The 15,028-nt window shown below is 36.7% G+C and overlaps 1 protein-coding gene across 1 annotated transcript; it reads left to right on the top strand.

Annotated features, from left to right (window-relative positions):
* Positions 1–3,737: 3,737 nt before the first annotated feature.
* On the top strand, positions 3,738–13,386 carry LOC127961449 (cadherin-related family member 5-like). Its single transcript, XM_052560542.1, has 14 exons — positions 3,738–3,908; positions 4,547–4,722; positions 5,380–5,442; positions 6,281–6,370; positions 6,501–6,587; positions 7,213–7,317; positions 7,412–7,597; positions 8,203–8,293; positions 8,374–8,471; positions 8,615–8,821; positions 9,130–9,243; positions 9,985–10,051; positions 12,094–12,248; positions 12,414–13,386. The coding sequence occupies exons 1-14, from the start codon at positions 3,818–3,820 to the stop codon at positions 12,993–12,995; spliced, it is 2,112 nt and encodes a 703-aa protein (XP_052416502.1). The 5' UTR covers positions 3,738–3,817; the 3' UTR covers positions 12,996–13,386.
* The last annotated feature ends 1,642 nt before the right edge of the window (positions 13,387–15,028 follow it).

The following is a 15,028-nucleotide window of genomic DNA, read 5'->3' as shown; positions in this document are numbered from 1 at the left end:
CCGGTTTGGTCAACCCTGTCCCTGTTGCAAGCCAAGTTGGCATGGACTGGGAGAAAATGGGATTTATCCTTTATCCTTATCCTTTCTACAGAAGGACTTGAGGAATGGAGCATGTTGTTTTGAGAAGATTAACACATTGTTGGTATTTGTATTTTTAAGCACTTTGCATTCCCCTAGATTCCAATTGATCAGTATATATTTAAAATAAGTATTTACACACATTGGCAAGTCCCTGAAATTCATAAATCTTGCATGCTCCTAAACTCTGCTCATCCATGTTAACTTCAGGTGCTATACTTTACATCTACTCAACTCATCTTCAAGGTTTAGCTGGTGAGCATGCACAGTTAGCCTCTGATGGCACAGTAGATGTTGTCACTACACAGTCTGGATAGAAAGCCATTCAATACATCAGCATATTCTGACTTTTTCATAAGAAACATTAAATTGCAAACATTCCAGATTATTCTAATCATATAATCATGGTTTGAAATTCACACCTACTAAATGTGGGTGAAATTCAATGATATAGTAGTTAACGATATCAACTCTCTAGCCAGTTTGGCAGGTTATGATTACTGTAGGAGTTGCCAACATTAGCAAAACAGCATTGCTAATGCACTGGTGAGGATGCGAGAGGCAATACTTTAAATGTTGCACAATTTGTAACTTAGCAAATACATGTCAACTACCCTTTATTAACAGTAGACTTTATTTTGATGGTCCCCTAACAGACATTCTGCTAGTACATGCAAGTACATGTCAAGTGCATAACCCTAACCTTTAGTGTAACCTGACAGTTTTCTAGTACTCCAGTAATACAGTAAAACTTTATTTTATTTTAAGGACCAATTCTCACTATTAACTAGTTGCTTACTAACATGCAGATTACTAGAACTTTGACTGCTATTACATTTGAAGCACATATAAAAGCTTTATTCTGAATTTTAGATCCCTTAATGATACCCCATACCTAAACTTAACTCCGACCTTACTTACTATTAATACGCAGAAAATTAGGAGTTTATTGTGGTGAGAGTCATAGTTAATTGTTAATGAAAAGTGAGAATTGGTCCCCAAACTAAAGTGTGACCTAATAAGAGTCAACTGATGTGTAAGTAGCTGCAAAGCTACTGCAAGGGGAACATCAGAAGCTAACCCAAAATTCATCATTTAAAATTCCCTGTGTCGTGTTTCTCTCTTCCTTGCTGAACTAATTCCACCGAACACCACATTTCTTCGAACTCCATAAAACCTAAAACTGTAATTAAATTTCAGTCTTATATTTAAAATTTAAGTGTAGTCAGGCCTATGTCTCTTTTCTTATGTCTCTTTCTTTGCGCTTCAGTCTCCTTTATCATTTCCTTTCACACCCACTGGAGCTGGTACTCATAACACCTTATCCCATTATCTGAATCCTTTGTGTCATTTGTAATAATAACTTTAATTTCAATCAAGATACTCTGATTCAATCTGCTCTACTCGCAGTATTTTCTCAGAGTTAACCCTATGTTAGCCAAACCCGAGGAACATAGAACCCTAGGTCATGTTCAAATCTGTGGAGTACAGAACCCCGAGCAAATTATTCTTTCACTTTTCAAATCATGTTCCAACTGAGTTCTTAAAAGAGAATGCTCAAGCTTTCGCCAGGAATTACAGACCTTCTTGAGACAACTCTCTTATTATTTCAAAACTGCACAACACTGGCCTCTGTTGGTGAAAGAAGAACATGCAGTTAAAATGATCATCAGGAGGGCCTTGCAGCAGGTGTGGAAAGGCTGCAGAGCCAGTGGGTGGAGCTTCCTGTCCAGCTTCCTGTCATTGGATGTAACCACAATTCTGTGATTTGAGAAGGCTACATTGATCAAACATAGGCTATGATCGCTCACTGTCTGTCATTTTGACATTACATACAAAACTGAACTATTTTAATAGCTTTTACAGTAGTATTAGCAGTTTTGGGAGACGCGAAAAAAGACTGGCTTAATTCTGATGAGCTGTTGGCCACGGGCCAGGCTAGGGCCTACATTTGAGGCCCATACAGGGGGCTTCTATACTATTTGCCTGCAGTATAGGTCATAAACCCTGCTTATTATCATGCATATTACTAGTACATTGGCTGTTTATACTTATAAAGCACATATTACTGCCTTTATCGTACAGGTCATAAACTTATGTAAACGAATGGGACTTGGCGTGAGCCAAACTAGAAAATCAAATTACACTTCAAATACATTTTTCCCAAAAGATGGTTTAGTTCTTATAATGCTGATGTGTGCTCAAGTGTTTCATTTTCTTATAAGTTAGTTTTAGTTAGTTATTTGAGGCTATGAGAATGGGGTTTGGCATATCGAGTGCTTGCGACTGGGTTTAAAGTAGAAAGAGGGTGGAATTGTTTTGAAAGAAGCATTATGTTGGCCAGTATTTCTTTCAAAAACCTTACAAAACAATGCAGCCTACAGCTCAGCTGTTCAAGGCCTGCTCCATGAGTCCATGACAGCAACACACATCTACATGGCTGCACAATGTGTCTGCTTCATGTGACACTGTGTTCCTCTTGTTCCCACACAGAGAAGCAGTGGGGAGGACGAGGGGCTTCTTCTTGTTTGTCTCCAAACATGTATTATACTAGCTGATGTCACGGTCGCGTGTGGCAGGGAAGAGCTCTGATTGGCTGAGAGGGAGGAAAATATTTTGAAGGAAATTAAGTACTATCAACAAATATGTTAAACTAAATAGCACACGGCATAAAGAGTTCTTGCTCTCGCTCTCAGACTTGGTCAAAGCTGATCATACGCACACATTATTACGTAAGTCTTGAGAAGACAGTCTGGCAATTACTTTCACACATTATAGAATATGAAAATAAAACATTTGAGTGTTTTATGCAGAAAATTAAAAGAGTACTGATCTATGGTAAAATATGATTCATAAAATATGATCAACACTTTCAGTCCAAAGTTTAGAAAAAATTAAGATTATTCATTCATTCACAGTCAGCCAGTCAGTTATTCATTTAATCATTCATTCATTCTTGTCTCTTTTTATAAAGTTCTTAAAAGTATCTTATGCTCACCATCTCATGGTTTCCAAAAAAAGAAAAATGTTAAGCAGAAAAAAAACCTAATTAAAATCATTAATAAATAATAAATTTAGAAAATAATGCATATAATAAAATATACTTTTGTGTTTAAACACCTTCGATTCTGGATACAGATCCCAGGATTATTATTATTGTTTTTTTCTCATACTTTAGTTTTCATAACTTTATTATTATTATAACATTTGGAACAGCTTTTAGAACAGCTGCAATACAGTAATTGTGCCTAAATATTTGGTTGGCATTTCATTATTAGTGTAAATCTACAGCACTGATCAAGGATTCAAGTAGTGACAGGTTAACTAACTATTATTAATATAACTTTTTGTTTTATTTCTCACCACATTTATTTTGTAATTTAACTTTAAATGAATCCAGTGCTGCATAGCTTTCATTTGTTCATCTGGTTAGACTGTCAAAGTAATTTTATTATATTTCACATTATCAGATTTCTCACAGCCTCCCATCCCGCAGTGCTTCCACTAATACAAAATGATTCCTGAAAAACAGATGCAAGTATTTGGGTGGGAGGGAGCAGACCACTGCTGGCAAGCTCTTTAGGCAATATATGACCGTAAGATGAAGTCACAAACATCGCGACTGGAGTCAACTCCCACTCATCGGTCAGCACAGTCAATGCTTTATCTGAAGAAGTACCAGCTGGTGCCACCGTCTCATAGTCCTCCATACTTACTTGTGTGGATCAGAAACTGGGAAATGGACATGATATTTAAGCGTAAATCCATAACTACCATCTTTGGCTGTTTATTTGCATTATTCTTTCACAAAATCTGCTTTGCTGAGAAAAGTAAGTTACTCTTGTTTCAGTTTTTAGATCTGCTAAACTATTGTCAGCAGTGCTATTGTGTTGGTATGACGTGTCAGTCTCTCTGTGGGTATTTTTTGTGGGTATAAGTAATTTCAGCTCAGTCAATGGAAATAAAAAAGACATGTCTGTTCATTGTCTATAGATGACTGGAATGTAGAGCTTCATAATACTGTATATCTAGTTGTTCACAATGCTTTCCAACAAATATAGTGTCATCACAAAAAAATTAACTATCCTCAAAAACTTTAATGTGCTATAAAAACTGCTTAGTACGATTTCAAAAACAGCATTATGACTTTAAATATTGATATGGTCGCACAATTCTAAAATAAATAAATGCTAATTAAAATAATCAGTTTATTTTATTTTAAAACATATTCTTAAAACATCTAAATGCTATCTAAAACATAGCATATTAGAATCAGATTCAGAGAGCTCAAATTGAGTATCACATACAATATCTGTGCATACACATTTACAAATACAGACAACAAAGATATCGTATTAATGTATTAACTGTAAAATATGAATTTGCACAAAAAATATTTGTATTATATAACAAAACACATTTGTGTTATATCTGCTAAGAAATGGTAATTTTTGTTTTCATTCCACAGTTTGTACCATCCCCTCAGAGCCTGTAACAATTAAAGAGAATAACACCGCAGACACAGTCGTTGTCTATATTAACACAACAACAAAGGATGTAACGCTGAATCTCACAGAGAATCCTGGGAATGCCTTCAGTCTGAGAGGTTCAGAACTGATAGCAAAGAAGGGCCTGGACTTTGAAGTATGTTTATTTAATGTCTTTCCATTTTCTTGTGCCAGTTTGAGTAAGAAAACTATGATGACACTGTTAGAAAATCCAGTTTTCTAGCTGGTCATTCATGGTCAGTATCTAATTCAAGTTGATTTAGTAAATCAGCCGCAGTACCAGACATTGGACCTGGTTTAAACCTGGTGGTAGACCAAACTGGACTGGCAACAAACCAGCTACCATCTTCCATATAACAGCTTGACCATTTTAAACTAAAAAAACTTTTAGTAAAATTTGATTTGACTTTGGTTGAACTTGACTTGGTTTAACACTGGACTACACTCTTAAAAATAAAGGTGCTTAAAAGGTTCTTCACAGTGATGCCATGGAAGAACCATTTTTGGTTCCACAAAGAATCATGCAGTCAAAGATTATTTAAAGAACCATCTGTTTCTTACCTTTTTATAATCTGAAGATCCTTCTTTCATCACAAAAACCTTTTTGTGAAACAGAAAGGTTCTTCAGATGTTAAAGGTTTTTTATGGAACCATTTAGACAAAAAAGAAAAGAAAAATTCCTTCTGTGGCATCATGAAGCACCTTTATTTTTAAGAGGGTAGTCATGAAAATTCACAACGAAAGATTACAAAAGTTTAATCCTAACTTCGCCTGATATTAAACTGTTTTCCAGACACTTTCAGGTCCTGAAGAACTAACTGTCCAGATCCGATGTAATAAAACTGGCTACAGAAGTGTAAGTTACTCAGAACTACTATTAAAATGATGGATTTCATGCAGATTAATTCAAAGCAAAACAAAAAAACAAAACAACAACAACAAAGTTGATTGAAGACAATCAATCAATAAATATATATATAAAATAATGGACCCACTTTATATTAAGTGGCCTTAACTACTATGTACTTACATTTTAATTAATAATTTAGTACAATGTACTTATTGTGTACATACATGTTTTTACATTGTACTTATATAAAAAAAAAACTACATGTAATTACACCTGTATTTAATTTCTGTAATTACATTTATAATTACAATGTTGACCCACACTTTACACCTTGACCCACCCTTAAACTTACCCATACCTCCGACCCTCTGCCTAACCATACCCCATCCCACCTCAATAGCAGCAAAAGTGTTTTACAATACAATATGAACACAATAAGTACATTGTACTTATTTTTTTTATGTAAGTACATAGTAGTTAAGGCCACCTAATATAAAGTGGGACCAAAATAATTAACCACTTGATTTTCAATTATGAACCACACATGTGGTTACTGCATTGGGATACCTGAGTGAACTTCGAGGGAAAGGGACTTCATATATTCACAAAAAATCCATCTTATTCAATTTGAAACATCTGATTAAAAGTAATTTTAAGAATGGCTCAGAAAAGAACTGGTGTGAGATAAGCTAGCATTTATCATTTGTTTGGCGATGCCACTTGATAATGTTATCTAATGACATCCAATGACACCAGTCTGTTTGGGGGTCACTGTTTTATCCAGAATTAATAGTTTATTTTTCATTTTTGGCATTTCATTTTCATTTGTACATTTTATCTACAGATCACTCTGATTGTAATTGTTCGTGTTGTGAATATCAATGACAACCCTCCATCATTTGACAAGAGCGAGTATACACTCCACATAAATGAGGTGAGATTACATGCATAGTACATGTAAGTGAAGTCTGACAACTCGCTCTTCATTTTTTAAATCAACTGTCAAAGTGAGGATGCTGTCATTCTAGTCCATTCTAATGTTGTATTTTGTGTGTACTGCACAGCTTACACCAGTTAATAGCAGCATTGGCCTGATTGAAGCAATAGATGATGATTCTGAGGTTCTGTATTATTCTATGGAACCAACTGTGGTAAGTAATCAATTCCTTTTCTCTAATGAGAAGATCATTTCAGTTTCAGGAATTGTTTACCCGAAAATAAGTCAGTCATCATTCTCTCATCCTCCTGTTATTCCAAGCCCATATGAGCTTGTTCTGTGGACCACAACAAGAGAAGATGAGCAGAAAGTTCAAGCTGTTTTTTAAAACTCCAAAAAAGAACAAAATAACATAAAAGCATCATAAACATGACTGTTACATGTGCTGTTACAAGTCTTTTGAAGTCAAACGCTATAGCTTATTGTGATGATCTGACTGAAAATTAATGGGATAGTTCACCCAGAAATGAAAATTCAGTCATCAGTTTCGTATTCTCACATTGTTTCTTAACCATAATATTTTGTTTATCTTCAAAAAAAAAAAAAATCTGAGAATTTCCTGTCCTTGAATTTTTGTCTCGTCAGAAGTCTTGAATTAAACCACTCAATTCACATGGATAAAATCTATATTAACTTTTTGAAGCATGAACATGGACTTTTAATAAAACGACTGAAATCAAACTGTGAGAATTTAAAGCTATTGGTTTGAAAGGGTGAGAAAGTGACATTCTTTGCATATTTGCATGAACTATTACTTTAATATAAAGATTTCTTTACAGAACAGATACTTCAGGCTTGAGACCATGTACACACCAAGCATCCTTGTGAACAAGATTATAGATTACGATGTCATCCAACAGGTGAAACTGATCTTGTATGTGCAGGTATGTAAAACTTGCACGGTTTCATTTGAATGTGATCATTTCAGAAATTTTCTCCTGATCTGATGCAAACACAAACAATTCTTGACTCTAACAGGATACTCTACCTCCATCACAACCGGGTGAACTCTCTTTCACAGCTTCAGCAACCATCATCGTCAATATTATAGACATTGATAACCGTCCTCCCTGGTTTCAACCATGTACAAGAGTAAGCATTGGTAATGCCAAACTCTGCCTGAGCCTGGGCTACAGGGGCAGGGTGAACCTAACAGAGAAACAGGTACAATTTCATTCATAATACGGCCATAGAAATTGTTCACCCAACAATTTAAATTTGCTGAATTTCCCTTAGGCCATCCAAAATGCAGATGAGTTTGTTTCCTTGCTGGAACAGATTAGAAGAAATTTAGCATTACATCATTTGCTAACCAGTGTATCCTCTGTAGTGAACTGGTGCCATCAGAAGAGAGAGTCCAAACAGCTGATAAAAACAACACAAAGTCCTTTAAATGCAAAGGATATTATAGCCATACACTATAAGAGACCGTTTAAAATTAAAACACTCTGATGACAGATTTGTTTCTTATAAAAAGGCGGCTCTTGCTTCACAATGCATTAACTGTCTTGTAAATCATTGTGATGTTTTTATCAGCTGTTTGAACTCTCATTCTGATGGTAACCCCTTCACTACACCCATTCCAATGGTGAGCATGTGGCATAATGCTAAATATCTCAAAATCTGTTCTCCTGAACAAACAAACTCACTTAAGTCTGGCCTGAGGGTAAGAGAAAATTTTAAGCAAATTTGAATTTTGTGGTGAACTATTCTTTAAATAAATGCAATGGTGTGTTTTTAAATTATTCATACTAAATTGGAATTTCCAGGATGGAGCCTTGCAATTGCAGCCAGGTCCAGTTTATGCCAGAGATGGAGATAAAAGCAGAAATGAAGAGATAAGCTATAAAATTGTTCGAGGTATTAAAGCATTTTCCTCACATAATTGTACACACTTAATGCTCAACATGAACTGCACAATCATTTCTGTAATTGCCTAGGAAATGATGACAACATATTTCAGATTGATGAGAAATCTGGAAACATATCCATGCTCAAACCAGCAGATACAGCTGGCCCAATATCACTCTTAGTTTTGGTGAGTTTCTTGTGCATATTATGAAGACTTTCATAATTTTGTGACATATGCTTTCTCACGATATCTGATTGGACCTGAGAGCAAATACAGTTTTCACTGCTTAATTTTGATAATAATATCAATCAAACTTCTGTCCTTCCCAGGCTTCCCAGGTATTAAATAGAGATCAGTTTGCCACCACTTCAGTGACTATTGATGTAATGAAAAAGAGCAGAAATGCTCCAAGGTTTGAGAAGGATCGATATGAAGGGTATGTTTACAGTACTTCAGGGCCTGAAAACATGGTGCTTAGGGACAGGATATCCAACAGACCCATCAGAGTCAGAGCAAGGGATGAAGATTTTGCGAGTGTAAGTTTTAAAACTTTTAATACCATCAGTTAGTGATTTACACATTGTGATTTAGCCATGTGACCCTATAGAGCAACATCTTTGATGGTTTTGGAAATGTTTTTAGGTTTAGGGTTGATGTTAGGACTGGGGTTGGGGCTTAAGCAACATTCATACCAACGTATCACTCCCCTTTCATTTTAAAGCTAGTTAATGGTTAGATTTGGGGATAATATTTGTTTGAGAGAAATGTTTTTCTTTTCCAGGACCAACAAAGAGATTGATCAAGGATCAATAAGAGATTGCCAGTTTCTCCCTTTATTTTTCAGGGAATCAATCCTGACATAAAATATGAAGTGCAATATAGCAGCTATGTTAATATCACATCAGATGGGTTTATACTTTTGAAGAAAGCTGTTCGGACTGATTCATTTGCTGTGCAGGCAAGTAAATATGTTTTGTTGCATATATTTTGAGATCATTTTAACCACATTATATCTGATAATAGTTGTTTGCACATGAAATCTGTCTTTTACCATTAATTACTTTCTTCATTTATGATTCTACTTGTGTCCTAACCTAACACAGCATTGGTTTTGAGCAAGTTTCAAGCAAGTAATCTATATTAAAAAAAAGTACTGCACAGTAAGAAACACATATCACATATTTGATGCTTAATATAAAGATGTAGATGGATTTTGGATCTATGAGATCTGAGTGAAGGCAGAGCTACCCAGTATGATAAATTATTGTCAAACAGTCCTTTTTGTTCACTACAGCCACAACATTTAGCAGGGCTTTTATTACTTATTTTATCCTGTCAATTTTTTTAAATACATTACTTACTTTATATGGGAATCTTGTTACACTTAAAAAATGTAACACAACTTTCTTTGTTTGTTTGTACAGTACATTTCAAAATAATTACAAAGAAGCAGCAAGTAACATATTGAGTTAAACATAACATTTCTAAGTGGAGAGGCTGAAAATATATATTTTTTCTGTATGGGTTGGTTTTAGGGTGTGTTAATAGGTAAAGATAAATTTAGTATAACTACAGAAATTAAGTACAGATATAGTTTATTGCATGTGTGTATAGAAACAATTAAAAGTACAATGTAAGTATGCACACAGTAAGTGTATTGTATCAAAGTGTGACTGAAAATGATTTATTTTGCAACCAGCTTCGGGCAGTGGATGTGTCTACTGGTGAGGCAGGAACAACTACTCTCTCTGTGATTGTAGTACCACGTAAGTTATACAACAAAAAAGTGGGTAGCACTTTATTGGTTGCACTTTATTTTACAGTACGTGTATTAACATGTACTTATAGTGTACTTACAGTGTATTTATCTAAGAAAGTTCTGGTAATACATGGTAACTACATGGGGTAGGGTTAGGTTTAGGGGTAGGTTCAGGGTTAGTACCTAGTTATTACATAGTTATTGTAATTACTATAATGAGTACATAGTATGTACATGAGGAACAGGACTGTAAAATAAAGTGCTACCACTTTATTTTACAGTCCTGTTCCCCATGTACATAGTATGTACTTATTATAGTAATTACAATAACTATGTAATAACTAGGTACTAACCCTGAACCTACCCCTAAACCTAACCCTACCCCATGTAGTTACCATGTATTACCAGAACTTTCTTAGATAAATACACTGTAAGTACACTATAAGTACATGTAAGTAAACGTACTGTAAAATAAAGTGCAATCCAACCCAGGGGTGTCCAATTCTGCTTCTGGAGGGCCACCTTCCTGCAGAGTTTAGCTCCAACCAGCCCCAACTGGCCTGGAGGTTTCTAATGATCCTGAAGACCTCGATGAGCTGGTCCAGGTGTGATTAGTTTGGGCTAGAGCTAAACTTTGCTGAAAGGTGGCCTTTCAGGAGCAGGATTAAACACCCCTTGTTTGAGTGTTGAAGGATTACTTCACTTTCAGAATAAAAATTTCCTGATAATTTTCAAAACCCATGGCATCCAGTCAAAAAGAAATTAAGGTTTTTGAGGAAAATATTCCAGGTCTTTTCTCCACATAGTGGGAGAATGGGATCCAATGGGTTGAAGGTTCAAACTGCAGTTTCAATGCAGCTTTAAAGGGCTCTGCACGATCCCAGCTGAAGAATAAGGGTGTTATCAAGCAAAATGATCTGTCATAAAAAAAAAGAAAAAAAAAGAAAGAAAGAAAAGTAATGAAAATTGATATACTTTTTAACCACAGCTGCTCATCTTGCACTAGCTCAGCGGTTCTCAATTCCAGTCCTGGCGCCCCTCTGCTGTGCACATTTTGCATGTCTCTCTTTGTTAACACACCTGATTCAGATAATCAGCTCTTTAGAAGTGAGCTCCGTGTATGAACTGTATTCCGATTGACATGGTCCCTACACAGTGTTCATTGCTCTATACTCCCTGAGCAGGGAAAACCTCTTGAAGTTTACCTCACTTCAGAACATTCATTCACATATTTGCACTGTGCAACGTCTTCACATACGGACAAGTGTAACATCATATACCTCGGTAAATACATATAATTTAATTTCACATCTCGCACACGTCAATGCATTTTGAATGGAACATACGTATATGTTCGCTTCAAGCTGGAATCATGGCTGAATATCCTGTGAGGTCCACTTCGCAGGGAACTTACATTCGAATAGAACAAACGTCAGAAGCATAAGAGAAACATACAAAATGTGTAGAGCAGGGGGGTGTGAGAACTGGAATTGAGAACCGCTGCACTAGCTCGACATCACGCATTATGTAGTCCTGTTGAAAAGGTCAGGTGTGATGTAGGCGGAAGTACCGACCTAGTGTTTACAAAGTGAAGATGCAAAGAAAATAAAATGGCCTTTAAAAAAATTGGCCAATCATTTCACAAGATAGGACCCTTAATCCTCGGCTGGAAACGTGTAGAGCCCTTTCAAGCTGCACTAAAATTGTAATTTGGATTTTTTTCCTATATAGCTGACTTTAATGGAACTGCAATTTCAGTGCAGCTTGAAAGGGCTATAGACCTGTACAAGGTTGCTATCTTGTGAAATGATCAGCCATTTTTTTAAAAGGCCATTTGATTTTTTTTTTTTGCATGTTTGAATGTTTTCCTCAAAAACCTTAATTTATTTTCGACTTAAGGAAGAAAGAAAGACATGAGCATCTTGGATGACATAGGAATGAGTAAATTTCAGGAGATTTCTATTCTGGTAAGTAAGCTAATCATTTAAGGTTCTATATTTTTCCAGCATGTTGCATGTCTAATTTTTTTATGTACACCTGCCATATCAGCATTGGGGGACCAGTCGCCCGATGAGGGGTACCGTGCGGGAGACATGGCTTTGCTGGGCTTTGTAATGGCTGCGTTACTGGTGCTCTGCCTCATTGTGATTGGCTATCTGATATCCCGTGTCAAGAAGGGGAATCCTGATGCATTCAAGTCTGAGGTCAGCATCTTCTCATCAATGCTCAGTGAGTCCAGCTCTGAGTGTCCACTTTGTAAAAGAAATGACGCTTAAAAGGAAAGTTCCATAAGAACACCGTAATCATGTACTACAGCAGGTAAAATACAGCTCATGAAATTGTGAGATTAACCCTCTGCCCTCATTCAGTGTTTAGGGCCATGCTTGAAGTTTACTCAGCCCCCTAACAGGCCAAGTCCAAGAGATAGCATGCAGTTCACCAATGATGGTTTCTTGAATGAAGGGGACACAGGGAGAGCCAGATCCAGGCGAGCTGAACTGAGAGAAAGGAGACTGGATCCACTTCAAGCAGCGAGGGTTCGAGTGATACCTCGCGAGAGACAGAGGCACTGTAGCTCTTGTGGACTCCAGACACATACAAACCATTCTCACCATAGTCCTGCCATCCAAACCAGAGGAAAGGTGAATAAGCATAAAGTAAAATCCATTCTGGCTAAAGAGAGGAGGAAGGATGACACACAAAAGACCGTTTGGTTTAAGGAGAGTGAGGATTCTTCAGATATCGAGGTGGAGATCATCCCTGACACTATAGGGCTTAAACCAGAAGAGGACATGAAGAAAGTCGAAGGGGATTTTGCTTCCGCTCAACCGGAAGACAGTGATATGGAACTGGGGGAGTTGACGATGCTCAATTTACAGGACTTGAGTAGCAGGGAAACGGCAATTTCTGATAGTAGAGAAGGACTGAACACAGAAAGAAGAGATCAGTGAAACGGTAAAACAAGAGCTCATTGCTCACCAGAGACTGAATTTGTTTATTTCTCAAGTTTGGTTTGGCTGAAATAATTGATATTTGTAAAAATATAACCAGGTCTTGTTCAGACATAATTAATGGCAAAATACTGACAAATTTATTCATGTTGGTGATAAAATGCGAGTACATTATGATATGCATTTTTCCATTGTGTGATATGCATGCTAAATTAATATGCAAACATGTGTCGATGTGTCTATAATTTCAGAAAACAATGCATTTAATGTTGGCTTGCTGCTTTATTTAATATCAGCTGTGTATGTGAATAATACATTGAGAAACAGAGTATTTTGTATAGTTATGTAAATTATGTGGAAAACATCTAGAATAAAGTAAATTTGAAAGTAACATCAAGACCTGATGTGGTGCCTGATTAAAAACAGGGTTGCCAACTCTCACGCATCTGGCGTGACATCAATCTCACGCTGAAGTCCAAGCGTGAGTGTCATGCCTGATGCCTGATGCGTGAGAGTTGGCAACCCTGTTAAAAATATACATGAGACAAAACCAATTAATTTTAACACAGCTATATTTATAGCCCTTTATCCACATGAGCAAATTACACAAAGGATTTTTCTTTAAGGAGGATGTTATATCTGGATTGTTATGTTGTCCCTTGCAGGTGTCCTGAAAGTGTTTGGGTCTAGAAAACAACAGTTGCCTAAGTGCTTACATTTTTTAAAGAACCTTAATCCTGAATTTGTCATTGTAGCAGAGTGGCCGAGTAACTTGTTGGTAAGTGCTATCATTAAAAAAAAAACTCTGAAATCGTTAATTTATCTGAAATCGTTATTTAATGACAAATTATAGCATTATACACTGTATGCTGAGAGACAGATTAGTGTGTGGTGTTAATGATGACAGCATACAACAGAGATTACTAGCTGAGGAGGAACTGAAATTTGAGACAGCGCTAAGGAAAGCTCAGGCGATTGAAGCTACTAATAAGGATATGTCTGATTTGCATGAAGATAAAGGAAATCGTGGGTACCACTGTTTTCAAGATGGACACAGGAGAAAAAAGCAAGATTGAGGCATATCCAGTAAATTCAGCAACAACAACTGGGAGCCTTAGCGTTTGAAATCTGACTGTCAAAGAAATCAGTTGCCAGATTCACTCAAGTGCTCAAAGAATGCCTGAATTGACTCAAACTGCAGATAGAAGGGAGCCTGAGAGTGCACCCTTGGGATGTATACGACGTTCAGTAAGAGAGAGGAAACCACCAGCATATCTTAAAGACTTTGTGAATGAAGAAATAGAGTATTCGGGGGGTGGGGGGAATCCTTTTAAAAAAAAAAATTCACTGTATAAATTGTTCTAGAATATTTTGTGTCTGGGGAAAGGATGGCCTCTGAGTAAAGTGGAGGGGAAATGTTGTATGTTAGGGGTGATATTATGTTTGTCCAGTAGGAGGCAGTGGCGCACTGGGTGTGTGGGCTGTGGCAATGTTAAAAGCAGAGAAGAACGCTCAGTGTGGGGTGCTTGAGCAGGGGGGCAGGGTTTCATATTTTTTTGAAGCAGCCCTGGGCGCCGCCATTGGCTAGCGGACCCCCACCTGCTGTTAGCATTCCATGGACTCCCATTCATTTTGGCGTCACTTTGACAGTGAATAACTTTACATCTGAGACCTTTAAAGACTCCATTTGTCCGTTAATTATTTCAAAAGAAACACGAAAATGTAAAAAAGGCTCCATTACCTTGTATCTTACATTATGGTCCCGTAGAAGCAGTGTTGGTAAAAAAATAGGCTTAGATTGCATCATAACCTGCGACTCTCTGTCGCACAGTAGAGAAATTACCGTATGGACAGGAGGAGAAGCTCGCAGACAATCTTTTACTGTCTATGAGGCAATCGGGGGGATGCGGAGGCATAAACTTAAGGGAGATAATTAATCAGAATACTTACCAAAATTTGCTCCTGTTCACGCTAGCCTTCTCTGCAAGATTCGATGGTTGATTCATATTTCTCTTGGCACAGCGGTGAAGACT

This window comes from Carassius gibelio, chromosome B7 (assembly GCF_023724105.1).
Source record: "Carassius gibelio isolate Cgi1373 ecotype wild population from Czech Republic chromosome B7, carGib1.2-hapl.c, whole genome shotgun sequence".
Lineage (NCBI taxonomy): Eukaryota > Metazoa > Chordata > Actinopteri > Cypriniformes > Cyprinidae > Carassius > Carassius gibelio.
Note: the sequence above shows the minus strand (reverse complement) of the source record. Positions and strands in the feature narration are given on the sequence as shown.